Source organism: Penicillium citrinum (genome assembly GCF_028827155.1).
Source record: "Penicillium citrinum strain IBT 23319 chromosome Unknown utg000002l:1.0-3833315.0:1.0-3834789.0, whole genome shotgun sequence".
In the NCBI taxonomy this organism is placed as follows: Eukaryota; Fungi; Ascomycota; class Eurotiomycetes; order Eurotiales; family Aspergillaceae; genus Penicillium; species Penicillium citrinum.
In genome coordinates, this window is record NW_026622687.1 from 958,014 (window position 1) to 975,927 (window position 17,914).

At 46.3% G+C, this 17,914-nt stretch overlaps 9 protein-coding genes across 9 annotated transcripts; 2 read left to right on the top strand and 7 right to left on the bottom strand.

Moving 5' to 3' along the window:
• Positions 1-2,420: 2,420 nt before the first annotated feature.
• N7469_002205 (uncharacterized protein) lies at positions 2,421-2,862 on the bottom strand (the record flags this gene model as incomplete). The annotated part of the gene is made up of 2 exons (XM_056641125.1): positions 2,421-2,753; positions 2,788-2,862. 2 exons carry the CDS (start codon positions 2,860-2,862, stop codon positions 2,421-2,423), a joined length of 408 nt encoding a protein of 135 aa, XP_056503619.1.
• An 848-nt stretch (positions 2,863-3,710) lies between these two features.
• Positions 3,711-5,235, bottom strand: N7469_002206 (Zn(II)2Cys6 transcription factor; the record flags this gene model as incomplete). The annotated part of the gene is made up of 2 exons (XM_056641126.1): positions 3,711-4,712; positions 4,783-5,235. 2 exons carry the CDS (start codon positions 5,233-5,235, stop codon positions 3,711-3,713), a joined length of 1,455 nt encoding a protein of 484 aa, XP_056503620.1.
• An 81-nt stretch (positions 5,236-5,316) lies between these two features.
• N7469_002207 (uncharacterized protein) lies at positions 5,317-5,849 on the top strand (the record flags this gene model as incomplete). The annotated part of the gene is made up of 2 exons (XM_056641127.1): positions 5,317-5,372; positions 5,426-5,849. 2 exons carry the CDS (start codon positions 5,317-5,319, stop codon positions 5,847-5,849), a joined length of 480 nt encoding a protein of 159 aa, XP_056503621.1.
• A 580-nt stretch (positions 5,850-6,429) lies between these two features.
• N7469_002208 (NUDIX hydrolase) lies at positions 6,430-7,104 on the bottom strand (the record flags this gene model as incomplete). The annotated part of the gene is made up of 1 exon (XM_056641128.1): positions 6,430-7,104. One exon carries the CDS (start codon positions 7,102-7,104, stop codon positions 6,430-6,432), a length of 675 nt encoding a protein of 224 aa, XP_056503622.1.
• A 188-nt stretch (positions 7,105-7,292) lies between these two features.
• Positions 7,293-7,683, bottom strand: N7469_002209 (uncharacterized protein; the record flags this gene model as incomplete). The annotated part of the gene is made up of 2 exons (XM_056641129.1): positions 7,293-7,526; positions 7,633-7,683. 2 exons carry the CDS (start codon positions 7,681-7,683, stop codon positions 7,293-7,295), a joined length of 285 nt encoding a protein of 94 aa, XP_056503623.1.
• A 523-nt stretch (positions 7,684-8,206) lies between these two features.
• On the bottom strand, positions 8,207-9,139 carry N7469_002210 (uncharacterized protein; the record flags this gene model as incomplete). Its single annotated transcript, XM_056641130.1, has 1 exon — positions 8,207-9,139. One exon carries the CDS (start codon positions 9,137-9,139, stop codon positions 8,207-8,209), a length of 933 nt encoding a protein of 310 aa, XP_056503624.1.
• A 1,169-nt stretch (positions 9,140-10,308) lies between these two features.
• On the bottom strand, positions 10,309-10,864 carry N7469_002211 (uncharacterized protein; the record flags this gene model as incomplete). The annotated part of the gene is made up of 3 exons (XM_056641131.1): positions 10,309-10,335; positions 10,394-10,770; positions 10,825-10,864. 3 exons carry the CDS (start codon positions 10,862-10,864, stop codon positions 10,309-10,311), a joined length of 444 nt encoding a protein of 147 aa, XP_056503625.1.
• Positions 10,865-11,355: 491 nt separating this feature from the next.
• N7469_002212 (C2H2 transcription factor) lies at positions 11,356-12,343 on the bottom strand (the record flags this gene model as incomplete). Its single annotated transcript, XM_056641132.1, has 2 exons — positions 11,356-11,906; positions 12,322-12,343. The coding sequence occupies 2 exons, from the start codon at positions 12,341-12,343 to the stop codon at positions 11,356-11,358; spliced, it is 573 nt and encodes a 190-aa protein (XP_056503626.1).
• Positions 12,344-15,348: 3,005 nt separating this feature from the next.
• On the top strand, positions 15,349-17,289 carry N7469_002213 (uncharacterized protein; the record flags this gene model as incomplete). Its single annotated transcript, XM_056641133.1, has 1 exon — positions 15,349-17,289. The coding sequence occupies one exon, from the start codon at positions 15,349-15,351 to the stop codon at positions 17,287-17,289; it is 1,941 nt and encodes a 646-aa protein (XP_056503627.1).
• Between the last annotated feature and the right edge of the window lie 625 nt (positions 17,290-17,914).

Here is a 17,914-nt window from a genome sequence, read left to right on the forward strand (position 1 = left end):
TGTGCCTCTTTGAGGGCATGAGAGACTGCACGGGACGCTGAGCTGGTATGTCGAGCACAGCATCGCTAGTTGGTACACACTCTTCAAACCATACGAGGGCTCGTTTGGTCTACCAGTGAATTGCCCGATAGATCCGACTCGGAGGGAACTGCTGCTTTCGCACGGGTTGCTTGACATAGACCTAACGTGGTACATTAGCAAGAGCAAATAATCATGATATAACGGACGCATCAACTTATTTTCGAATTGGCGAACGGTGTCATGTTCATGTCCATAGATAAACTGTTTGATTCTAGATGAGGTATGATTAGCCTAATAATGAATCCGTGCTCAAATAGAGAGAATCAGGATTCACATAGGTGTAGATTGTACAGTAGCGTCATCAATTCATGTCCCAAACCTTGCTGGAAAGGAAATGCCGACTCAGCCTTCGGCCGAAACTTGGTCACGACGATTAAATCTTCTCAAGGACATACTGACCCTAAAGCTATTACCCGTTTAGATACAGAGCCATGGCTAAAGACTCTAAGCGAGCCACTCGACACCAGAGTCAACCGGGTGCTCGGAGCTATCAAGAGTCCCTAGGAGTAGCCAATCCAGGTAATGCTCTATATTGGCTCTCTAGGATCAAAGACAGGTTAGTTCCGTCAGATACCGTCGTACCTTCATAATGTTTGTATGTACTCCGCGTATTCTTTAGCATGGGCGACTCCTGGGAGCGTACGTGGAGGTAGGGCTACATCGTTGGAATGGTAGGTGAGCCCGGTCCAGCCAGAATGGGTTCTCGTGTTGGGATTTTCACAGGTGGAGCCGAAGGAGATACGTATCCACAGACACCATCGATATGATCGGGGCCATACGCTAGGATTGGCTCGGACTTGAGCCAGCCAGATTCAGCGAGTTGCCTCAAGTTCTACTGGTGTATTACAGCAAGCATAGTGTCGATCATCCGGATTACAGGACGGACAGAAACTTGGTTGCCACACTCGAGATCGGACAAACCATGTACAGATGTAATATACATGCAGCCACGTATTTCCCCTTCATCCTCTGGGAATAATTTTCATCTCAATGGGTTGCAACGCCAGCTGGCAATGCGTCAGGCCTCAAGATATAAATCATTCATCTCCTAGACATTTCCCCGACTTTTAATTGAACCCGACTTTGTTGCACCTCAAGGCACCAGGACTGACAAACCACAGCAAAACCCCCCTTCCCTTCAGGTGCAATGCAAAAACCCCAAGACGAAAAATGTCTTGAAGAGGCATGCCTCACCCCGCAAGTGCGGGAAAGCGCACTGCCTCGGAAGTCCCAGGTAGGTCGCTGCGCTCGCAAAAATTGCACCAACACCCTTGTAATACTAAACTTCCATGACCGAAGCAATCTACTTCCGCTAGTGTTCCGCGGGCAAGCGAGCAAGGTTATTAGCCCTTGATCATTCGTCACCCCGTGGAAAAAAAGGCCGATTAGTAACCCACTTAACGCAGATCCGTCACCTTTGAACACCGAGTCCGATTTATTCCATGCAGCCAAAAGGGATCCCAAATCCACCGCGCACGGGTCGTCCAGACTGGAAGAGGATGGGAGCTCTTCTATGCACAACGGAAACCCTATCACTGGCCAGTGTACAGATGAAGCTCCTGGTGGTGGCGCTGTTCAAGGCAAAAGCACGCTGAGCACTGTGGACATCGACCCTGGTTCCTTTATTCATCTACTTTGCGATGGGAACTTGGGCAGATAATACAAGGGATCTTGCACTTCCTTGAAGAACCTTCTGGACGAATGAATGTCTCCGTGCAGCGTCGGATGTGTCCACGGCTACCAGACAACTTTTGAATCCTCAGCTGTGAAGTAATGTGTCTCAGTTTACCGACATATGAGTCAAGAATGTAAAAGAAGCCACCTAGGTTATACTGATACATCAATGTACCTCCTTTTTGTCCAATATAATAACACTGCCGGGTTGAGAACATTGTCAATATACCATCACGGATGTGACCAGTGGAAACGTACAACCACTACTGGGACTATCAGGGGGAGGATTCGGGAGCTTGCCGTAAGCGCTGCCTTTGCATTCTCCTGAGTATCCTCGGAACCCTGCCGAGCTTTACGAACTCTACATCATGTGCTGTTGGGGAAAGGACCAAACTAGTGTAAAGGCAAGCGTGAGTCAGTGAACGCAATCTCTCAACAACAAAAGCAAAAAACAAAAGAAATTACATGGTTGATGCTGTAATAAACTGCCTCAATATGAATCAGAATCATATTCTGGCAAAGCAAGCTGAACATAGTCGGATACATCCAACGAGGAAGACCGGGCACGATGTTAATATTTCAAATGTCTGGCGTTACATGCTTCATAGCTTGCAGCCTCCCTAATGCAGTCCACTTCTCTCGAGATTATCAAATTCTTAACACTGCTAATCAAATCGGCTTCTCTCAGCTGCATCTCGACCAGACGGAAGAGACAAACGGAATCTTCTCCCATAAGCCTGGGAAGATAATTGCTCCAGACGCATTTTGGCATTAATACGGTTGATCGTCCCCTGCTGTACCATCCCGGCCAGTATTTGTAGACCCTGACAGCTCCACTGAGCTGCCACCACTGCTGCCGTCGCGGCTTCTCCGATGCCTTCGTATTCGGACCACGAGCACGTTCTATATTCACGATTCCGCCAGTATTCAACCCATATGTCGTCCTCCAAATATAATGCCTTCACAAAAGTAAAAGTAATATTCTGTTCGGTCTTAATCTTGTGAAATTTGGAAGATAGGTAGTGAACATACCTCAGCGTAGTCGTTGTGGCCCTGCCCACGGTTCCAGAATCGCAGATTCGGGAGGCTTTTGCTGCGGAACTTCATGATGACAGAATGGTTGAGTAGAAGAAGCCGAGGCATTTGTACCGTCGTTATACCGACTGATGACTTTGGCGAGACCAAAAGGTCATGCGTGACTGAAAAGAGTCTGCTATGAAGATACAGCCGAGGGAATAGTACCAGAATGTGTTGATCGATCAAACTTGTGCAGCGCAAAAAAGGCGTACTGATCTTACACTTTATATCAATTTAAATGTATACCATCTCTTACACCTAGTTCTCATGTTGCAACACAATCAATGATATCAGAACAGCTTTACCGGTATCATCCGCACCGTGTCTTGGATATTCAACCGGATATGTGTGGTGAAAAAAGCAATATCAGATGCTCCAGTGGGATCAAAAGCCGGTGGCTACGGCGTAACACCATATCTGGTAATTTCAGTCTCATTATCGGCAGAGGATCGTCGCTAGTTCACGGACATTATACAGCTAAACTATGTTTGGTCTGTTTTACTGAAGTAAGTAGGTTTTAATAGACGGATTACATGCTATGAACTTCAATCCGCATGCAATAAATGGAGGATCAGATGGATTGTAGTTCGGTTTTTGAAGCTAGTTGGAATTCCGTGATTCGGCCTTTTGAATGCGGCGTCGAGACTTTTGTCTCCAATACACCGGAGTGTTGTCGGTAAGTTTCTTGGAAGTAACTTATTTTTGCCTCAGATTCAATTCTGCACCTACCACGCCGGTCAAACTAGGGTAATGGGGTATTCCACTGATTGGAAACAAACCCAGAATTAACAGGGGGCCCGAGCAGCTCCGATTTATCGGTTGTCAGAAAGGCCTAGTCACAGCTCAGAATCCTGTCTGTCATGATGTCCGGTCCCTTGTCACCCATATCTCAGGTGGTTGGTCCGCTTCAGGGTTCTCTCCGCCACAGCCACATATTCTCTTCCGAACACTCGGAAGTACCACGTAAATGCCTTGCAAGGTTGGTTATCGGACAGCGAGCGAAATACAACTCGGATGGCTTGAGCGCTCTCGACACACTTTGCCGCGTAAAACAGGGTATGGGGTGAAGTATCGCCGCTGAAATACTTTTCGAGGAATGGCTTGTAAGCACAGAGAAGGAGGTACTGGAACCAATATTGGAGGATTTTAAGCTGCACAAACCCAACTTCCGGTTGTGCATCTGAAGCGCTGAGTTCATCAGAGAACTCGTCGATCGATGCTCCGATATATGACATTTGACCAAGAAGACCGAGGAGACTCCATGCCGATAAGAAACCATCCGGTGTGCTGTCCGCGATGAAGCCGGATAATTCCAGCAGCTTGGAATGAAGCAGCGTGAAACGCTCCTTTGCCGGATAAAGCATTTGATAGCCCATTCTTAGCCTGGGCAATCCAACAAAGTCCTTGCCGTAGGTTTTAACCCAAAGCCCGTTCCTTCGGGAGTGCCCGTGCTCGCAAGCATTGCCGGATGCTTGCCTGTTCATGGAGCACAGCATCTCCAATCCGATCCAGAGGATACCGTGTTTTTCGCACTCTGGAGGTTGGCGGCAGCACAAGTCACAGCCGATGGTGTTTGCCATGTTATACGCCAACCGCAGATCCTCCGATACATTCTCGCCGCGATGAAGACGACCGTAGATCAGGAGGACCATCGCCTTCCATGCCGTGACCGACGGCTGAAAGGGTGGGCTGTCGGTGGATAATGAATGCCAGGCGATTCTATCATATCGCATGGACAAAAGGCGATACGGGCGGATACTGTCCGGATGTTCCTCTGTCAGGCATGCGAGTGCCAGCACGACGAACAGCAGCGACAGCCACGCGAGAGGTGTGACAGCAGGATGTTGATGGAAAATCAGAAATTCTTTCTCAAAATCTGTCTGAGAGAGGACGCAAAAAAGCTGGCTTGCTGTGAGTAAGGAAACTTATCGTCGGTCGTGGGCATCATACCGGAGAAACATATGCAAAGTACCGTCCCTTCAGGTCCTTCATCATTTGCCCACTGGGCAAAGCCTGGAGCAACTGCCCGAATATAGTGTCAGCACGAGCTTTTCGTGCTTCGGATTCATCGTCGGTAGCACCGACGCTCAGGCTAGGAGTCGAGCTCAGGTCTGACAGGGTGCTTGTGTTGTCGGTAGTGTCCCAAGTTTGGTCTTCCTCGGGCATTTTGCCATTGAAATCATTGCGGATCACTTGTGACGCCTGCTCCGGGACACTGACCGTCTCTTGATCTGGAAATGCACATTTCCCTTCGATCTTGCGTGACACACATGTACCACATGGGGAGACCTGGCCCTGACAACGAATTTTTCGCTGTCGGCAGGGCAGACATGCAGCTTTCGTTGTTGCAGACCGTCGAGCACTGGTATTCTTGCATCGTGGATGCGGTTGGGCGTTGTACATCTCGAGGATTTACCAAATAGAGAGCAATTTTTGGCTAGAAAGAACAATTTTGAACTTGTCTCGTCACAGGTTTACTCTACAATGAGTGTACTTTGCGCGGAACCCTTTTGGAGATTGGTGTATCTAGAAAAATTTCGGTGTGTCATGGGTCGCTTTATGTACGGGCCAATTTCATTTTTCCTTTATCCAGGTGCAAGAGTCACAGGAGGGCTGACGATGGATTTGCCGGCCTGGAACGTCCTTACCAGTTCGTCCAAGCTTCCCTGTTTCGTCACCACAGTATCAGGGGAAAACACCAACCGCGCTGTGACCTCCCAAATCCCAAGATCGACTGGCCGAATGTTTTCCACTTGCACCATGATCCTACATGGGTTCACCAAGCCGCCGTCCTCATTCGTACCTTCTGGTCTCATCCAATAATTCTCAACGCAGCCGAGAGCGAGATGAATAAGCTTCCCTTCGTCGGAGCCCGGAACTCCATGCTTGGAAAGTCTAGTACGCATCACATCCGCCAGCTGGCCCAGCTCATTGCTGTAATACTGCCCACTACCTGGCATGTTCTTGAGGACGAGAAGCACCTGCGCTGGGGAAAAGTCGGTTCGTTTGAGATTTAGCCATTGTTGGCACAAATCGAGGAAATCGGACTGTGGCCAGACAAAGAATCTACCACAGCTTTCATCTATATAGAAAAATGGTCTGTGTTGTTAGTGACATCGACGGATAGACAGAGGCAACACACACCCAGAATATATCCGCCGTATAGGCCAGTACAATTCAAGTCCAGAGGCCTGTGTCATGGCCTTTGTTTGGTAAAAGTGTATAGATGCGTGCATCTCAGTACCATGCAGATGAAGAACCGATGACTTTTATATTAAACTCCACGTCTCAACATCCTGTATTCTGGGCTACTGGCTCAAGTGAGCGGACACTCGCCTCCGACGTGGCCTAAGATACGATTCTACGGTGCAGATCATCCCTCAGACTTTAGAATATGTGGTTGGCTTGAATTAGGCCATGATCAACGGTGTTGTTTGCAAAAACAATGCATTTTTTAGACCAAACGAAACACTCCACTGTCCTACTCACTCCCAGATGACTCCCAGAAGATTAATGAAAGTAATGGTATGTAGCTTGCTAACAACTGCAACCCCCGGATCACCTCTAGCTCTCAGAACAACCAAACCGAATGATGTGCTACGCCCGATTGCTCGGCAGTTGATACTCAGGCAGAGGACACTTCATTTCAGGGTCATTCTCCTTCAACCAGGCGAAAAAGTCCAAGTAAACCATTTTGATGCTTTCCATTACGACGAGTCCACATTTTTCCATATCTTGCGGATTGTAGGGCACCGAGTTTCGAATTTGCTCTTCCGTCACCCAAACGCAATCGAGATGCTCGTCGCTCCATCGTATACCAGCTGGACCACGAGGCTCTTGATGTTCGTCGGACCACCGCCGTTGACAACTCACGTTCTCATCGGCCCTCGTGATGAACGTAAATTTTGCCATTCGATGTCCCTTGTGGGTGAAGCGCACACAATAAACACGACTGGACGCGGCCCGAGGTACCAATCCAGTTTCTTCAGCGGTCTCGCGTACTGCTGTTTTTGCAATGGTCTCGTCTTCGAGATTGGCTCCACCCCCGCCACCCTCCCATGTACCAGAAAAGGAATTGGCTTTCAGCTGGCCGGCATCGTCTTTACTCTGAGGAGAACGTCTGAGAAGTAAGACGTAAGGCGTCGACGGATCTTCTGGGCGGTAACTAAAGATGATCGTGCCACCACTGACTCTGTCGAGGCCATTGATTCTCATCAGATCCTTGAGTGGATTATTGACTTTGTCAAAGGAAAGGACTCGGAAGCATTCCATGATGGATGGAGATTTATGCATTGAATCGCAGGGCCACACAGAAGGTATTTATATTCACAGAAACATCAGGACCCGGCTGTGATGGCGTCTCGATCTGCAAAGTACTACTTTGTGGGTTCTCTGTTCTCCCCTGATCTATTGTCTGGGACTTGGGTCTGATCCAATCAGTGGCATGCACCAGAGCCATTTCATTCGACTCCACCAAGACAAATCGAGCCACGAGCCTTCCTCTGAGAAGACTTCAATTTTAACCTCGCCAGGCGGGCCACTGCGTCGGGTCGATCAATTTCTTTCCGAAGAAAGCCTCCTGCCAGCTCTCGCAATTCTTCGCAACACCAATACGCAGCTTCCACCGCTTCTATTGCTGCATCTCCAATTGCGTCGTACGTGTGCCAAGATTCCTTTTGATACAGGCCATTACGCTAGAAGTGAATAATGACTTCATCGATGCTACATTCAGCATCCAAGAAAACGATGAGCTATTTTCATGATTAGTCCGTGTAGACTCAAGAGCCAGTTTAAACATACGTCTTGTCTTGCTTTGTTGCTGCGGTGGTTGTTTTTCCAAAACCAGGGCATCTCTGCTCTGATGCGTAATTGAGATGCGCAATTGAAAGAGAATAAACCGCAGTAAAGAGTTATCGAGGTGCTTTAGATAGATGAGTTGAGGTTGGATAAAAGAACTACTGGAGATGAACTGGCTACATTAGATGTTTGGGGAATAAATATTCTATAGCTAGAATGATGCATGTTCAGCATGTTCAAATAACCTCGAATGTGAGATTGCAAAGCTAGAGGAGTGGTATGGCTTGTTCACAGTGCATGTACCCACTTTCCAAGGCAGTATGCTTGTCAGTTGATAGGTCTCACGAAATGCAAAGTTGGCACGCCGGTCCGTGGTTTGTTTTACTATTGCAGTGCATTTAGGGAATTCTATTTGCATCGTGACTACTATTGGGCACGTCATAGCTGGAAGACCTTTGTTCCCGCAGATGTTCAGCCAGTATCTTACATTCAATATCTCCACATCTATAATTCTCTCTGGCCATCAGGGGTTCCCATCAGTCTCTCTGCTGGTAGAATATCGACTCGGCCGGGCCTCTTATCTCAAACCATCCCCGACGGGCAACCGTCGTCCCTTGAAGCCTGACAGCCAGTAGGCTGCTTCAAACCTGTAAAACCTGGCCGCATAAACTTGAAGAAAGTCTTCTGGTGGTGGACAACCATTGCTGTATAGCCAATCAAACAAAGGCCCAGGGCACTTATGGTACAAAATCATCTCCAGCCATAAGGAGGGATCACGCCGCACCGCGTCGGCAATGTCGATATCTCGCATTTGCATGCGGCTGGCTAAGTACACACTTGCAAATCGGCAGAGGTTCCACACATCCTCCAGGGAGAGGACCCGTCGTAGGTCCAGAGGCATCTCTTCGATCTTTGACCAACAAGCACTGAACATATGTGGACCAAGTGTAGCAAGCTGTAGGATCGACCGTCCATCTTCTGTGTCTGCGATCGACGCAGGGGCCAGAAGATGAATCGGGCTCATTCGGGTGACCAGGTACTGAAACGCCTCGATCGCGCCCTGTTGGAAAGCTAGAAAGGAGAGGCTGTGACCAAAGCGGTTGTAATAATGCGGCCGAACAATGTCATGCTGAATCAGGAAGACGAGGTCGGGCAGAGAATCAGACACACTGAGCGTGACAACATCCAGCATGTCATTTTCGTATTGTAGGAGCTCCTGATGATCGACTGCGGCCTCAAAGTCGACAAACAGCCGCCAATGCGTCAAAGCCAGTTGGCGAATCCTGTCACCTTCAGTCTCAAAGAAACTGTCTAAGCATGCACGAAGCTTGAGACTGGCATGATCATAGAAGATGCGGACTTCACTCAACGTTTGTTGGGATTCAAAAGGATCACCATAGAAAAGCGTCTCGATTTGAGAGGTGAACCACTCGTGGCTATAGCTGATAATGTCGTTATCTAAATATCCTGCATCACCAATGATTTTGGTTTCGCAAAAATAAGTCTCCATGGAAGGTTAAGTTGAGGGCATAGATGCGCACAAAAAAGATTGTTGAAGGCAAGAAATCTGCGGAGTTGTGAACAGAGTTGACTTCAAGTAATTATAGGCCATGCCCAGGACTCCAGTGTAGCACCGTGCACTCAAGTGATTAAGTTACTCTATATGTGCCTCGACAACATAGAACCATTTCCTTTCCTAATGCTTTCCGTGTACAATGTGCCTGGTCCTTGACAAAGCCCTTTTGATCTGCTGCTGCCTTTCATTTGATCCGAGATATTTGAATCACCACAGTCCGTTCGGCTCGGATGATGCCACTGGATGTTATCGTTGCCTCTGATACTCTGGCTGCCCCATATTCATCGCTACCTGATCTGTGATGCCAGCACTGTATTTTCTGACTCATCTTCTTGTACGAATGGCGAATCTCGGAGTAAGACCCGAGGAGCACCTGTTTGCTCTTAGTATGGGAATTTCACAGTGAAGGGGGATTCGTACCAACTCGAGATCACGGCTGCGATATCTAGGAGTAATGGATGCCATAAAAGTAGAGCGGGTCATTTTGGCTCTTGGCGGAGGAGCTAAATTGGGCATGCTCTTCGGTAAGGCAATGAAAGTAGATCAGGAGAAAGGCGATACTTTATATCTCTACACTATAATCCAGATTAAAAGTGGACATACCAAATATACATTTGTATGATGATTTTGAACAGAGAGAAATACTTCGAACCGCTTCGGAGCAATACAATGGTTCCAACACTTGCCAAAGAGGCTTCTGCTCCCAGACCGAGGCGGAGGGTGACTGGCGGGAAAATGTTCAAGAAGTGAAATCTGCTAGGAATGCTCAGTCTCACAAATTTGATCGATCTAGATTCTGGATAGATGGCGCCAAAGGGGTAAGAGGACAGCAAATGAACTCACATCATGTGGACGAGTACCGTCTCTGCGGTCGCCCATTTGTCCATATCCGTATATATTCTACGATTTAAATTTCCAATACGAGAACGAGCTGGTAAGGAACAAATGGTCTGCCATCGGGAAAAGCTAAACCCCAATTTGTAATGGTCAGCGCTAATTATCTGGTGCGCATGCATTATGTACAAGACAATTGGATTCCATCGTCATTACTGCATCTCATTCATCAGTAACACTGGAACTTATTTCGCAATTGAATTTTCCTGTCAAAAGTAATCTAAATTGTGACGAGACTATAATAATGAAGGGAAAGCAAATGCTCTGATATTAGGTTCCCAAGGTATGATTTACCTTCTCACCAACTTTTGCCAAATTTACTCCGAAGTGTTTTGATTCCTCTGACTGAGAGTCCAATATATAATTGGTCAAGTCGCATCCGTCATCTGTCACGAATATTCCCAAGATAGAAGGGCATTGTGCAGAAGCTGGAAGATGTCCTTTCACAAGAAGCTTTAGAACAGTCATTACGCACTCTCGATCTGGATTGTCTTCCCTATCACCGACAAGCTTCTCGATGAGGCCAATAGGGGCATAGGAAATTTCTGAGAGGAGTATCTCCCTTATCTTCTCTTCAGTGATTTCACCGATGGGAAGTGAGCCGGTCGCTGCAATGTATCGAGCAACATCATCGTACTTAATTCGCAAACTTGGCGAAACTCTGTTGACGACTGGAAGTAATCTGATGTCAGTATGAGAAGCAGAATAGGGTTTTTGGGTCATACACCAGGCCATGATTCTGTCTTCCAGGTCATTAGAAGACATTGTACGCTTGCAAAGATTTTGTTCGAAATAGAGTTGACGAAAATCTAGGAATTCTGTTGTTTAGTTCGACAGGATATTCACATCCTTTATATGAGAACGTAGGAGAAAGACTTTTGCAAAAGTATGCAATGGATTTAAACCCCTGTTTTCTCTCCAGCCAGGCTTGGTGCGTATGTAGGGCCGAATACACCGGTCCATGTCCTTGTTGGTGAACGAAAGCTTGCAGCGTGGTTGAGAAAGCACAATTTCAATCTTTCATCAGCGCTATTGTTGGTTCGAGGTCTTCGTTCAAATTCGTTTTCAAATATGCCGACTATAGATGGGCTTCTGCCTGCCAATTATCAGTATCACCGGCACGTAGGCAGTGTTTTACCACGAATTTCTATGTTACATCTTGCTTCTCGCAGCAAATGGAAAACTAATTATAACTATACACAACGAGAACAAGTTGGTTAGAAACCAACTTGCCCCTTTATGTAAACGCCTTGGGGCTAGTTCAGATTGTTTGGCTTGGTACCATGACTCCTTGCCTCTAGTTCCATTTTCTGTCGCTGAAGCTCCTCAATGCGCCGATCTTGTTTCATTATTCTGTCACGAAGCGACTCTGCCTCCATTTGCAGAAAACTTTCATGGGAAATACATGTCGCTGGGTTGTGATTGCCATGCGGTCCAAGAGAAGTGTTTATTGGGATACGAGCCTCGGCAGAAAGGTTGCCGCATGGTTTATCGCTGCTGGTCCCATTTGGTCTATGAACCCGCCGAATATGGGCCCGCAAATTCTCGGTTCTCACGAAAGGCTTGGCGTGACTGCGAGCACAATCCTCATATGGACAAAATAAAGAGTCTCTAGGTTTGCTGCCTTTGTTATGTACTTCCCGTCGATGACGCAGGAAGCCACCCCTCGAGGCAAAACCTAGCTTTTTCTCACAGCCAGACTCGGAACATTTGTAGGGCCCGTAGGGCGGCTCATGGCTGTCCATATGTTTGCTCATGTAAGTGTCAGCTTTGAAGGCCGGGTCGTTCTTAGGCAGAACAACACATACTTCCATTCAGAGGGAAATCGAAAGGTTGGGGGGTCATCTTGGCATTCAGTGTGCTCGCAAAAGATGTTTCCATTGTGGTTTCGGGGAGGTTCTCGGTTTCGCCTCACGGTAGTGCCATGGTGATGGTTATTCGTCTCCGGGCATATTTGGTCTTTCATCATCTTTCATCCGAAGCTTCAGCAAAAGGAGAATGCGAGAATAATGAAGCAGTGAAATGCCCCCTTATATTACGCTTGCTACAGCTGAGGGCACTACTCTTATGATTAGAAGATTATAACGTCTCTTAATAAGAGTCCCCAACTGTCAAAGCTGCAGAAGGATGTTTCCGAGTTACAAGAACTATTAGTGGGAGAAGGGGCCAAAAATTGATTCTTTTCGGTCTTTCAAGTCTTTCTTAAAGCCAGGTATATTAACTTGCTATCCATAATCCACACATGTATACTACTAAGAGCACCGCCTGGGCTTAAGCCATCTTCTAAAGTAATGATAGTAGGTGCCTTCAGATCTTTCTGTATAATAGCTCAAAGGCTGAATTTAGATGAGACGGCTGTCGGTATTAAGTTCTTTCAGCCAGTAGTCATGTTTCTCATGCCCCAAGCAGAGCGGCTAATAGACAGTGTTCTAATTCGACCTTTCTTTGATGGGGAGGCCCAAGTGGGGCAATGCCATCAATGAGAGCGGTATCATTCTACCCTAGTAATGGCGATTGCCATCATACAATGCAGATTATAGAAGAGAGACATCTCGAGGATTAAGGTAGACTGGGGCTGTTTCCCCGCAATGATCGTCGGAATAAGGCGGCTCTTTGAATCCATTGAGATTATGCATTCTTGCAACCTCTTCGTTGACTTTTGTGCGAAATTCGAACCCCGCCAGTCGTATAGTTATTTCGTTCCGAAAATCGACTTTCATAACAGGTAAATGATTATTATCGGGAAGATGCGCAATTTTGTGGTCGTAGTCAACATGGAAAAAGTCATATACCAAGAAAACATGTCTGGGCCATATCTGCTTTACCAACAGCCGGACTTGGTTCTCTGTAATCTCATATTTGACTTCCTGTAGGAATCTACCCAACGAGTCCTCGGGGGTATGCCAATATGGACTTGAACACGTGACTGAGATGCAGACTCGGATGGGTTGACTGGACCGAAGATATTCCATGTTCTTAAGCAGATACGCTGAGAATCAGTCATCATTCTGATTCATAACCCCTTGAGAATTTAATTTTGTTAGCTTACTTAGATCGACTGGTGGGTTGCCAAAAATGAGGGTTGGAATGGGAATGTGGCAGGAGGAGAGTTGTCTGTTTAGAAATTTCTTCGGCTTCACGTGTCATACCGGAGGGCTAGGTTCTACACCGCTCTCATCACGGTTTCGTAAACAGTATGCAATTGATCTACTTCTCATTGGGATACTTTTCCAGATAAGAAACTAGGAACAAGCAGATAATCTTGCTTGGGCATATTATGCTTGGACTCTTGGAAGACTTCCAGCCATTCAATGCCATGAAAGCTCTTTTCTAGTGCAGCTATCAAGCTGTCTAAGGCGTAGACCCCTGGGTAGGATAAGAACATTCTTGACATTTGCGATGTCGTACTGTTGGACTCCAAGCATTGCCACGAAAGTTCTCGTCATGGTCTCCCCCGCAATTCGCTATCCGGATGACTTGAATGCGAGTTCCACAATCGCAGCATTCATATCGGATATAGTTGCACATCTATATGAGGAAACTGATAAGCAGGGTCACAAAATGGAAACTATCGTATCCGTACTTTTAATTTTTTTGATCTTCTAATCTGTAAAAGACATTAGCTTATCATTGTCTGTGATATTCTATTTAGGTCTATCAACTCACCTTGAATAACTGAATTTGTTTTCCTTGTGGTATGCGTCCAGTCAAATTGAGTTATGCAGGTCCAAGTTCGTTGCTGGAAATAATGGTATTCGGGATATGGTTGCTGGCGGGTGTGGCTGTGGATTTATACATCCTTCTCAAGTCACAAATACCCAAGCCAAATTGATAGGGGACGTTAGTAGATAGTAATACTCACAAAACGTTGATCAAGTGTACTCTTGCAATGTTGAAGGTGTTAGGTCGGAATAGAAAGAACAGTTGTAAATGGATCATTATGCTAAATCGCTATTACAATGAATCTTCTAGATAGAAATCGGACTAGCCTTTCAAAGATAATTTAAAACTCACTATGAGACAGACCATCAAATTTGATCATTCACCGGGCTTTTGACCTATCGGTGACCTTTCGAATTTTATATGTAACCATTTGACCAACCCCATCACTATATTCTTATAAAAGAATTAGTCCGGGTGGTATGTGGAGGATGAGATGCCTAAGGATAAGGCTTGGAGTTCTAGGTCTCTTTTTCGGATCCGGTATTGATTAGGATAAAAGATGATATATCAGCTCTGGGTGCTTCAAATCTCCAATTTAGTGCAAGGAAAAAACTGAACTCATATTTGTAATTTAGCTAGATTTGCGCGGCATATCTCTCGTCTTACTTGGCTACTACCGCGTCAAATTAGTTTTCTGCCACTGTTATGCACTTCTCTTTGATGATGGCTAAAGTCTGTAATGGATGTAGTTCCGGTTTCCCCTCACCGCTAGGTTCGGTGCATTTGTAAGGTCAATCATGCCGATCCATATTTGAGTTAGGTCGACTTGCAATGTTCTTCGGAAGCCACGATAGCCAAGGCAGCCAATGATAGTTCAAAGCAAAATCCCCCGGGGATCTTACTCTAAACAGTGATTCGCCAGATCTTTCTCTACTTGACCAACAGCTGGAGACGCCACGATGGCCAAGGCAGCCAATGACAGTTCAAAGCAGATTCCCCTGGGAATTTCGCTCTGAATTATCATTGGTTGTTCCGCCTATTCTTGATAAAACTCCTGACGATGATTATCATCAAGCTACAGACCCATCAATCACCTGTGTGTGGTCAACGTTGAGAAGCACAATTGAAGACTCATACTATCTTCAATATCTCAACAAATATTGGGGAGGGTGATACAAACATGCTGGCCAAAATACCAGACAAACCATTTCAGTAGACATTGATATTAATGACAAATAAGAGGAGTAAAGGGTAGAGTCCCTTGAGGTGAAATTCATGGCAGCGACCTTTTTCTGGTGGGTATCATGCTGGTTTTATTAGCCTGAATGGTTTACTAGGATCAAAATTCGTGAAGGCCTGGCCCCAACCCTTTTGTCACTACCCAGCTCAGTGTGACATGAGGTGCAGGTGACCCCGCTTTGAACTACCAATAATAGAGAGCAGTGAAAGGTTCAAGCACTCCACTAGGCACGAATTATATTGGCTGAAAATTGTCTCTCTGGCAAGTTTTCCCTTAACACCAATATCTGGTTTCTTTTCGATTCTTTCACTTATCCCTATACCCTAGGCCAATGATCTTATCTTAAATGGATAGCTCCACTGCTTTAGAAACTTTGCGTGAAGCATCAGACGACTTTCTTTCCTCACACCATAGCGAAGCAACTCTTGTGATAAGGGAATTAGGAGATCGATTAACCAAAATCGTCTCTCGTCACGGATTGGGAAGTCCTCGATGCATCTTCTGCCATGACAGGGCCCAGAATCCAATCCAGACCTCTTTCTGTGATTCAAACAGAACCACTGACAATGGGCGTCCCGCACTAGGGCGGGAGGAAATTGAGTTCTCTGAGGGCAGCGCAATAACCAACAAGGATGACGGACAGGAAAGTTTGCCGGCTCTTAAGCTTTACAAAGCATTGTTGAGTGAAATCCCACAGCTATGGGATCTCATTCCGAAGCACATGGACGAATGGATTGAGGGCATATACCAAGGTTCTGGTCGCTGGATGATTTTTATCGAAAGGTTGGAGCGCATTCAAAAGCCAACCACAGAAGACAAGCTCTATCGAGCGCTTGCGTTACGTGGTTTAGCGCTTCAATTCTCGATTTTCGAGAGTCAAAACCCTCCAAGAAGGAACAAGAAAAGGGATGGGAGGATCCCTAAATTTGTGAGGGATCATCTTTGTGCCCCTGAAAAGGAAATCAAAAAGATATCTCATTATATTCAAGCCGGTAAAAAACATCTCAAGATTGAAGAGGCTTTCCGCCACGAACTGGAACAGAGAAAGAGTATTTACGCCGGGGAAGCCTATTCCGGAAGAGGTATATCTGCGCTAACCGCCTTGGCTATTACACCGTTCAGAAACTTACAGTTGGGCGAAATCCCGAGATTCGTGGACAAATTCTTCGCCAATGGCGCGAAGATTAAACTGCGTCTCCCATTCCCTTCGACAGGCCCATCAGAGTCCATCGAAAAGGAGGAGTTCTGCCTCTTGGAGGTTGTGGAACGGGCATCCAGATGGTTCACCGAATTACAGTCTTGTTTTCTCAGCGTGACAATTCCTAGAGATCGTCGTAAAAGAAGACGACTTTCGTATTACGGAACTGATACACATCACACTCTATCATCAACGTCTGGCTCGGTCTCCCCGAGTCAATTAGTGGAAAGCTTGACTGAACCTCAGGATCTTCGGCCTGTGGAAGTACTTCATACTAGTGACGCTCCCAATGATATCGAGGTGTCACATTTCGAACCATCGGCAGTCGAGGCTCCATATCAATTTGGCAGTTCAGGCCAGTCAACGTCATACTATGCAAGAGACAACTTGTTTCGCTTTGCTTCAAATAGCATCGTGAGCCCGACCGGCGAAACCAATAAGACCAATACCGCCATGGAGGAGACAACAGGCCTTGACTCATTATCAAGTGACGCGCTGTTCACATTCCCTCTTGGTAGCACTCTGGACCAAATAGGCGAGATAAATGAGACCAACGCCACAATGCAAGATATAGGTGGCCTTGACCCATTATCAAGTGATGGGCTTTTTATTTCTCAAATCGACAGCATTCTGGACCAGACATGCCAAACCAATAATACCAATGCGGCTATGGAGGAGACAACAGGCCTTGATCCGTTGTCAAGTGAGGCGCTGTTCACATTCCCTCTTGGTAGCACTCTGGACCAAATAGGCGAGATAAATGAGACCAACGCCACAATGCAAGATATGGGTGGCCTTGACCCATTATCAAGTGATGGGCTATTTATCTCTCGAATCGACAGCATTCTGGACAAGACCGGCGAAATAAATGAGGCCAATGTGACTATGCAGGAAACAGGACCACTGATAAGTACCAACAGAACCGGCCAGGCCGAGCAGGAGGCAGCGAAGAATATTTTGTCTGCTCTATTCCCCGATTTTCAAACCGACAATATCTCAAGCGAAGCTGGACAAATGCCTTTGAACCCTCACACCACATCTTCCAATGGTGTCATCACACAGGCCGGCCACAATATTATAACCGTGTAATTATTGGAGTATATTAATCTGCGGGTTCTTACGAAATAAAAGTTCATTGTTAAAATACTATGGAGTGATGCGAGCTAACCAGGACGAAAAAGTTGTGCGATTCTTATACAAAAGCGAGGAAGAAATAGAAATGATGCCGCAAGGTAGGTTAAGGTGGAATGACGATCATACAATCTAATCGTGTGTCAAGTTTCAGGTTTTTAGTAAGTTGAATAAAACTCCCAGGTTGGAGTGTCTCACCCTCAACCTGGACGTCGCTTGATAGAGGGAAGAATAGCAAGGTCCGGCCGTCGGGCTTCTTGATCGATGTCTCTCCACATATTCGCAATAATAGAACAGAATGGCCCTGTAACTGATTAGACTCGTTTTCACATTTGATAGGGTTGAATCTCGTTACCGTAGTATACCCCAGTTTCTTTAGTAGTGGCCGCGCATTCTTTTCGCGAGCTGTATCCACGCATGCGAGGAGATTGATTTCTCCCTTCTCCTCTTTCATCTCGGCGCTAGAAACCCATTTCGCTAGCGATTCAAGTTCTGGAACTGCATCAGCTTGTATTTTGGTCGGCATGGCTCCGGTATATTTTGAGGTGCGTGGACTAGAGGATGCGGATCATCAGTATTTTAC